The sequence below is a fragment of the Astyanax mexicanus genome, chromosome 20 (assembly GCF_023375975.1).
Source record: "Astyanax mexicanus isolate ESR-SI-001 chromosome 20, AstMex3_surface, whole genome shotgun sequence".
Taxonomy (NCBI): domain Eukaryota; kingdom Metazoa; phylum Chordata; class Actinopteri; order Characiformes; family Acestrorhamphidae; genus Astyanax; species Astyanax mexicanus.
The window spans coordinates 22,393,763-22,403,615 of record NC_064427.1 but is presented as its reverse complement, the minus strand read 5'-3'; the positions used below and the strand labels follow the sequence as shown (position 1 = coordinate 22,403,615).

The 9,853-nt window shown below is 40.5% G+C and overlaps 1 protein-coding gene across 1 annotated transcript in view; it reads right to left on the bottom strand.

Annotated features, from left to right (window-relative positions):
- Positions 1-5,513: 5,513 nt before the first annotated feature.
- ggt5b (gamma-glutamyltransferase 5b) overlaps positions 5,514-9,853 on the bottom strand; it is a 33,787-nt gene continuing 29,447 nt past the window's right edge. Inside the window, exons 9-12 of the mRNA XM_049468383.1 lie at positions 9,428-9,519; positions 9,029-9,141; positions 8,554-8,664; positions 5,514-7,077 (exon numbers count right to left, since the gene is read on the bottom strand). Of these exons, the coding sequence (XP_049324340.1) occupies positions 6,931-7,077; positions 8,554-8,664; positions 9,029-9,141; positions 9,428-9,519 (463 nt within the window). The 3' untranslated portion in view covers positions 5,514-6,930. The remainder of the gene's footprint in view (positions 7,078-8,553; positions 8,665-9,028; positions 9,142-9,427; positions 9,520-9,853) is intronic.

Here is a 9,853-nt window from a genome sequence, read left to right as displayed (position 1 = left end):
TGCACAAAAATCAAAACACTGAGCTTCAGTTAATCAGCCTGCTATACTTAAACCCAACACGGCTGCTGTTTCCACATAGTGTTTCTGTTTTAACACTAGCACTATATGGTTCGGTTAAATCGGACACTGGTTGGTTTGTACTCTTGGTGCAGTTCATTTGGGCAGGTGTGAAATTTCACTTGGGTTCGAACTAAACCAACAACACAATCTGGTTTGAATCCAGCTCTGCAGCGGCTCTGTTTGTGTTGAGAACATTGGCACAAAAACAGACTGTGTTTCGATTTGTACAGCTAATTTTGAACCGTTCTGCGCTTTTCCACCAGTAAAATACTGTAGGATCTGGAACTTAAGAAGTTAGTTCCCAGCTGGAGTAAAGGAACAGTAGGTTCTTCAGAGCAAAACGAGAGCCGCTGAGTAGCTCCCTCTGTGGATGTCATATTCTGTAAAGTATCCTCGATTCGGTAACACTTTACAATAACGATCACAAATAACAGTACTTACACCAGTAATAAACATTATTAAATGGTGTGTCTCAACTAAGTGTGTCTTAACTAATTATTAGTTGACACTAGTTAACACAATAGGAATCATTACTAAATTTTAATGACTAATAATGTTGTTAATAATGATGAATTGATATATTAGTTAAACATTTGTTATTATTAATAATGTCTTAATTAGTTTTAATTAATTGACACATTTTATGGTAAGTATTGTTAATTAATGTACATGTATTAGTTAATTAATGTATTGTAAAGTGTTATCCTTGATTCTGCTAAAACTGGTGTAAATGTGGGCTGAGGGACCAGGATTCTTATAAGCCTGAATGGTTCTTTTGGTCAAAAAGGGGCTTTGTGATAGTTACCAATAGACAATGAGTTTGCATGTATGCATATACTGTATATATGTCCAATTTTTTTGTGGACATGCCATTTAAGAAATGCAAACAGCTACTTTTGCCAAGTTGTGCCCATTACTTATGGGCGATGTGCATCCTGTCTAATCCCTGTAGAAAAAAAGGACTAATTTAAGGGGTAATAGGGACAGGGATAATGTTTAATCTGCCATTTTACACTATTAATATAAATATATAGTCTATAACTTATTAGTGTGTAGTAAGCAATTGAAAAGCAGTCCAGAAATATTACACCTTCATAAATCACTGCAGGTTTTCAGGCTGTTGCACTTCCATTATTATCCAATATCTTCTTTGATATTGATCCGGACATGATTAGCCCTCCCCTTTCGGTATTCACATTGCATTGTGGGATAATAGTGTCCATCAATATATATCATTATTTTGAATGTTACTTTACATACATATTACACAGTACACACTTGCACACTAGCTAGTATTGGGAATTGGGACGCAGCCGCTGTGTTTTGCAGGCAGGTTATATAAGAGCTTCATCTCCTGCCTCTATTAACTCCAACCCCCTGCCGGGTGGAGCTGCTTCTGTAATACTGCCATATTAATAAAACCAGGGGAGACAGATGATCTGAGAGAAGGAGAGATGGAGAGAGGAAGGGAGATGGAGAGAGGGAGAGAGATGGAAAGAAAGGGGGGGGGGCAGAAGAGTTTATTGTAACAGCTTAAATTAAGGATTTTAAAGGAGTTTATCATGCTTTTGTTGGAGTAACTGTTTCTACTGTCCAGAGCTTGATACACAAATATCCCTAGCAACCAAGAGATATACTCTAATAATGCCTAGTAACAGCTTAGCAACACTCTAGCAACCAACACTTTATCTCCTTTATAACCTAGCAACAACTTAGCAACCACTTAGCATCCAACTTGGATACCATAGAAACAGCTGTCAACCACATAACCACCCATCCAAAAGAAACTATATTAACTACATAACCGGTCCAATCCTTCTTCAGGAATTTTATTTCATTTTCCATTCTTCTTTTTCTTCTTCTTCTTCTTCTTCTTCTTATTATTATTATTATTATAGAGTCTTAAAACAGTCGTATGGCTCATCCCAACGAAGGTGTTTCTCTGGAACGTTTTTTAAATGAAGCTGAAGTAGTTCACCCAGGTGGTCCAGAAGTGATTGTGAGGGTCCTCGGGTCACCGTGATCTGACCTGATCCGGAGTGTGTATCTCAGCACCGGGGGCAGGGTTAATAAAACTGCTAATGAGGGAAAACATGGGGATACACACTCTCTACCATCCCCAAGAGTACAGACACACACACACACACACTTACACAAACACACACACACTTCTAAACTCTGAATCTCCTGCAGGATCTGGGATCTGCCGTTCGAGTCTCCACTGGGGTTCCAGGGTATAAATTACAGCGGCCTGAACATCTCCATCTACACCCCCATCTACGCCACCTTCTGAGAGACCTCAGCCAGAAACGTCCAATTAAACCCAGTTTAACCCCGAGCGTCTCCTCACATCATGAGTAATTTGCATAAAAGTTAAAAACAACTCAACTTTGAGTCTGATTTGCATTTCACAGTGTTTCCTAACTCCCTCCTGACTGGAGAAATGGGGCTAAATTTCAGATGATGCTTTTTTGTGCAGTGGACATGTACAGTACTATAATACTGTGCTGTGTAAAAGTGTAAGAAAGCATCAAAATCTTACGGTGTCTCAATATTTATTTTAATATTGATTTTTTTTATCTATTAAATCATTTGTTTAAATAATTTTAATTGGCATTAGAGCTTACTGTTATAAGGAAACTCTTCTTTTATTCAGAGTTTATAAATATAAAAATGTGTTTTTATATTATTACAGTTATAACACTGTTATAACACAGGCTAGCTAACAGGTTTAACTCTTGATGTCCTACAGCTCAGGCTAATTTAAGCTAGCTAACATGTTAAGCAGGTTTATTACAGTATAGCTAAAGTGGGTTTAACTCAGGCTAGCCTGATCTAATAGAGTAAATGGACTGTATGGACTGAATTTAGCGTAGAACTAAAACAGTAGCAGCAGGTTTGATTGTACAGTCACTCCACACCGCCCATGATTAATTAAGAAAATCAGTACATGGCTTTTGCGTGTTTAGAGCTGAGCAAGGTACACTTTTCCCGTTGTTTCGATAGCAAAGCCACACAGACACACACTAAATCAAGCTGCTACAGATCACTAAAATAAGGCTCTCTATAAGTGAGTGCAGAGTGATGATACTGAGGTGTGAACAGAGGCAGCAGTGATGAAGGTTCTGTATCTCCGGTTCTCGGCTCGGGGACCGAGGAGCTCATTTACACTTTAAACGCAGTTAAAGGTTACTGCAGTTTATACAGCGAGAGTCACAGCAGATCCAGCCTTTATCACCCGCTGGGGTTTCTCCCCACTATTAACCCCTCGCCTCTCTACCTGCTCACCTGCCCCAATCAACACCACTCTGCACTAATACTGCAATATACAATATATAACTAAACATACTCAGATCAAGCATAACATTGTAACTACTGCCTTGTTTCTACGCCCACTCTCCATCTTTCTTCAGCTGCACTGATCAAATAGTTCCCTTTGTAGTTGTGTATCTGTTTCTCTACATATTTCATTATTATGCTCCTTTCACCCTGTTCTTCAATAAGGGGTGGACTATGTGGGGAGGTGGACTGTATTGGGTAAGGGTGTGTGGAGTAATGGTGTAAGGATGTGTGGAGTAACAGGGTGAATCAGTATGTAAGGGTGTATGGGGAGGTGGACTATATGAGATAAGGGTGTTTGGAGTAATAGTGTGTGGGCTAATGGTGTGTGGGGTAAGGATGTGTGGGTAGGTGGACTATGTGAGGTAAGGGTGTGTGGGGTAATGATGTAAATCAGTATGTAAGGGTGTGTGGGGTAAGGATGTGTGGGGCAAGTGTGTAAATCAGTATGTAAGGGTGTGTGGGGAGGTGGACTGTATGGGGTAAGGATGTGTGGGGTAAGGGTGTGTGGGGTAAGGATGTGTGGAGTAACAAGTGAATCAGTATTTAAGGGTGTGTGGAGTAATGGTACATGGGGTAATGTTGTAAATCAGTATGTAAGAGTGTGTGGGGTAAGGATGTGTGGAGTAGTTGTGTAAATCAGTATGTAAGGGTGTGTGGGGAGGTGGACTGTACTGTATGGGGTAAGGGTGTGTGGGGTAGGGGTGTGTGGGGTAAGGATGTGTGGAGTAACAAAAGAACCAGTATTTAAGGGTGTGTGGAGTAATGATGCATGGGGTAATGTTGTAAATCCGTATGTAAGGGTGTGTGGGGTAAGGATGTGTGGAGTAGTTGTGTAAATCAGTATGTAAGGGTGTGTGGGGAGGTGGACTGTATGTGATAAGGGTGTGTGGGGTAAGGGTGTGTGGGGTGAGGATGTGTGGAGTAACAAATTAATCAGTATTTAAGGGTGTGTGGAGTAAAGATGTGTGGGGCAATGTTGTAAATCAGTATGTAAGGGTGTGTGGGGTAAGGATGTGTGGAGTAGTTGTGTAAATCAGTATGTAAGGGTGTGTGGGGAGGTGGACTGTATGTGGTAAGGGTGTGTGGGGTAATGGTGTGTGGGGTAAGGGTGTGTGGGGTAAGGATGTGTGGAGTAACAAATGAATCAGTATTTAAGGGTGTGTGGAGTAATGGTGCATGGGGCAATGTTGTAAATCAGTATGTAAGGGTGTGTGGGGTAAGGATGTGTGGGGTAATTGTGTAAATCAGTATGTAAGGGTGTGTGGGGTAAGGGTGTGCGGTGAGGTGGACTGTGCGGGTTGGGTTCTGGTCAGTTGGGTCAGTCGATAGCTCCTCAGTGTGTGATTGGCTGGCGGAGGCGTCTGAAGCTGCTGGGGGCCGAGCGGCTCATACTGGGAGGAAAAGGTCAGCCCAGCTCTGACCAGTTTCAGCTCAGCACACACACACACACACACACACACATACATATCACATACACACACTAACTAAACACTCACACTCACAAACACACACAAACACACAGGTCACACACCGTCAGAATCAGACACGCCGCTGTTGAGAGATAGAGGCAGTGAGTCAGAGTTAGAGGTGTTATTGTTTGTGCCAGCCTATCGTAAAGGCTGCACACTGAGCATCATTTAACCTTAAGCTCCGCCCACAGTGACTGGGTGAGTTTATAAACCTGCTACAGGTTTAATTTCCTGAACTGATGGATATAAACTGCTATAAACTGCTGTAGACTGAATGGGTGTAGCTATAATCTGCTGTAGACTGAATGGGTGGAGCTACAAACTGCTGTAGACTGAATGGGTGCAGCTATAATCTGCTGTAGACTGAATGGGTGGAGCTACAAACTGCTGTAGACTGAATGGGTGTAGCTATAATCTGCTGTAGGCTGAATGGGTGGAGCTACAAACTGCTGTAGACTGAATGGGTGTAGCTATAATCTGCTGTAGGCTGAATGGGTGGAGCTACAAACTGCTGTAGACTGAATGGGTGTAGCTATAATCTGCTGTTGGCTGAACAGGTGGGACTGTAAGATGAAAGGGTGGAGCTAAACTGACGCTAAAAATAATGACAAAACATTCTTTGAATAAATCTAAATTTTAATAAAATCAATACAGTACAATATGCTAAAAAATCAAAAGTATGAAACATTTCATAATGATTGTAAAAAACAAATCACAAAACAAGTGTAAAAAAATACGCTAAGTTCTCAAAAGTATAAAAGGTTACATTAAACAAGCTTTGATTAATTTCACATTTTAATTCACATTCTTTCATATTTTCCTCCACTGACCACATGAGGGCGCTAAGGGTCGGGCAACAGTTACATTTACACAGCAGTTAAGATTAGAAACTGAGTTCCACGTTAGATGATGGTTATTTTGTTGTTCTTCATATGTCTCATTGCGGAGCTGCATCGGAAACAGCGCCACCTGTGATTTGTGCGTTATGAGCATTACGTTTGTTAAGGTCAGTATTTACTAAGCCAGGAGTCTTTAAGAACAAAGACGTTATCTGTGTGTGGGGATTGACTCGGTTCTCAGCAGTTTCTCAGGTCCTGTGAAGAACACCACCTCTCTTAAGTTTGGGGACAAAGAAGAATGCTCTCATGGGGACGGTTCAATTCTGCCTTTGCTGTAGAGCGAAACACTGCTAAAACAAACTGCTGCTGTGATTGATGATCTGAGGAGCATCTCATACGACAGTCTGTCACCCCTAGTACTGATATGAGGAACATTAAAAGCTCAGTGATATGTGCAGAACATCCTGCAGACACATGTGCTGATGCCTGCTGATAACATTTTTCAGCAGGATAATGCTCACCCACACACTGCAAGGGTTTCCCCGGAACATCTCCACTTCCTTGTTTTGCTCGGTTTCCAGATTTATCAGCAATCCAGCATTTATGGAGCAGCTGGGACGCTGCAGCTTCAGCTTCAACCTATGAGTGTAGAACAGGATCTACAGGTCCAACTGTAGCAACATCTGTAAGTAAATGTGCTGCAGGATCCTTAAGGAACCTGTACACCTCCACCATACCCAACCGTCTCAATCTCATCTTATATCCAGGATAGAGGATCACACAGGAAACTAGAACCTCCTTTCAGTTACATAAGAGTTTAACCCAATAAACGTATTATTCTTTCACTCTAATATATCATCATTACATTCACACAGATACACATTCGCTACATTAGAGCTATCAACTTCTTGGTATGTTATTTTATTTTTGGCCCCAAACTTTTGGAGGGTAGTGTTCTATCTGTAATTCACTCTAATCATTGGTTAGAGGGGTATTATTTGTTGGGTATCGATTTGATGATCTAATCTAATGTGGTTTTCCAAAGAATACACAGTCCAATCACAGTGATGGTCCAGTGTTGGACAGTCTGTGCTAAGGAACCGCCTCTTGTGACTTGCTCAGTGCAGCAGTAGAAGTTCTGGCTGTTTCTTGGCGGGTGAGGGTTGGATGAGGGTCAGTGTGTGTTGGATGGTAGTTCACTGGTCAGGTGCGGGTTCGGGTCAGTACCCCGCTGCCACACCGTTCTTGCGTTTGTCGGATACGGCGCTGATGCAGCCGCCCTCCTTCTCCACGGCGTTCACCACGTTCAGGAAGTATCCCCGCTGCCCGATGGTGTGACCCAGGGACTCTAGCTTCTTCACGAGCGACTGCAGAACACAGATACATCGGTCACCCACACACAAACAGAACCAGAACCAGAACCACCTTCCAAATGCACATTGTCTGACCAGCCAATCAACAACCAACAAAATTAAAAAGTTAAGAAAACTCAAAATTGCAAGAATTAGTTTCTCAGGGGGAGAAACTCAGTGATAAAACTCTTGCATTCGGACTGCAATTGAGTAAAGTAAATTTAAAACTTTAAGTAAAAGTACCATTACTTTGCTAAAATTCTACTCAAGTAAAAGTAATAGTACCCATCTAAAAATCTACTCGAGTAAAAGTAAAAAAGTACTCAATTTAAAATGTACTTTGAGTAAAAGTTACATAGTTACTTTAAATTATTTGATGTAAAAAAGTACAAAAAATCATAAATTAATAATTATTAATTAATATATATATAAATTATTATTCCACATAATAATTTGGACCTTTCAGGCAGTATTTGTTCAGACCACCCCCCAAAACATTTTCAAGAACAAGTGGCATATTGACATAGGTTTCTATGATCCATTTTTTTCTTTACTGTTAAAAGGTTATGGTCATATAGGTGACTATAAACCGTGTTTTTATAGTTTTACAGTTCATTATTAATTTTTTACTTTTTTTTTGCTTTAACTGCTATTTACATGTTTTTTTTACATTCAAGCAAATTGTTTAATGTTTCCAATAAAAACTTATGAGGAAATATCATTAAAAACATGAAATCATACAAAAAAAAACTGTTGGTCGGCGCATGCGCAGTGCCGTAAAGAAGCACATATTGATGGGTAGCATAACATGACAGAACACCGGTTCCCCCGAGCACAGCTGATTCATACAGTGTCTCTCCTGCTAACTGTAACAAACACTGCTGGGAAAAGTTCAGCTGCGCTGCCTGAGGCATTTCTCTCACCACCAAGACTTTCAGAAAGGAAAACTCTATTTGTGGACGCAGGTTAAGCACGTAACGTAGCGCAGCTCCTTTAACTTGTTAGCTTCCCTAGGCAGTTTGATATGTCTCCAGTTTAGTTCAGCGTTGTTTAATGTCTAAAAGGCATCCGTGCACCGGCGCATGCGCAGCTATTTGTTTTAAATTCCGACAATTGTTTTTTTTACAGCAATTTATTTTTTACTCAGTAACGGGGAGTTTTCCAATGTAGTGAAATAAATTACTTGTGTTAAAATGTACTTGAGTAAAAGTAAAATTACCTATTTTAAAAACTAAAATCCACTCAATTACAGAAACGTGTTTAAATGTAATTCATTACTTTCCACCTTTTCAGCTGAATTAAAAATCTCATTAAAGAGAACAATTGTCAGTTTTGTGAGTTGAATGAATGAGTCTGACTGAACTATTAAACCAAAACAGCTAAACATCAGTTCAGCTGATTATTCGATTTTTTTTTTATTATATATGAGATCTAAAACAAATGTACATTATCAGTATCATTAAAAGGACAGGTGTGTTAATTGGACATTACCTGATCGAAGGAAGGCTCAAAGTTGACCTTGTTCTGTGAATCTACAAACACCACCTTAGCACTGATGGCCTCCTCCAGACTCATGCCCAACCACAGCCGATTCATTATAGACTGAAAACAGAGAACCACAGTTTAATCCTGCTTCACATCCTGTCTTACACTTTCATTCATTCATTCATTCATTCATTCATTCATTAAGCAATTCATTTGGACAATACATATATTTAAAATGTATTAAAATATATATTTGAAAAAGGCCAAAAATACATTTTCCCAATATACTGAATATGTTTTACAATGTTATATAAACTATTGAACTCCAGTGCAGTGAACTCAGATAAGACAGAGCTCTGGCGCCCCCCTGTGGTGGTTTTGCGGTGGTGCATGATGGGATTGATGCCTGAAAGCCCTAATCAGATTAATGGACTGTGTTTGGTGAAGTGTGTGAGATGCATGGCCTGTAGGTGCCGCTAACCATGGCCATGGCGGTGGTGATCATGCTCCCCCCGGATCCTCCGATCACCAGAACCCGCTCTCTGTCTTTAGACTGCAGGATGGTCGGAGCCATGGAGGACGGAGGCTGTTCCCCTGCAGAGAGACAGCAAGATTAGCACAGCCCAACATCCAATCAGAGTCGAGTCAGTAGAGTCAGGTTAGGGGAGTAGAGTTAGTAGAGTCTGGTTAGTTGAGTAGAGTCAGTAGAGTCGGGTTAGGGGAGTAGAGTTAGTAGAGTCGGGTTAGTTGAGTAGAGTCAGGAGAGTCGGGTTAGTTGAGTAAAGTCAGTAGAGTCGAGTCAGTAGAGTCAGGTTAATTGAGTAGAGTAAGTAGAGTCGAGTCAGTAGAGTAGAGTCAGTAGCATAGAGTTAGTAGTCACCTGCAGACACTGAATTCACTCTGTTACAGAAATCTGCCAGCTCATTATTCAGGATGATGCCTGTCTTACTCGAGTACACTGCCGACCCAAACCTGCGCACACACACACACACACACACACACAAACAAAACAAACAAACAAACATGGTAATTAAAACTCATTACACAAATATTTTTGTATTGTGTTCATAATAATAATCTTCATTGTGTCAGTTATTATTATTATTATTATTATTATTATTATTATTTATTTATTTATTTATTAAGATTGTGGATGTTCAGATCTGCAAATGTATGCTTTGGTTTATCCAGCTCTGTGTACAGGTGTGAATGCAGATGTGTGTACATGTGTGTACAGGTGTGAATGCAGATGTGTGTAGAGGTGGATACAGGTGTGTTTAGAAGTGTGTACAGGTGTGAATGCTTT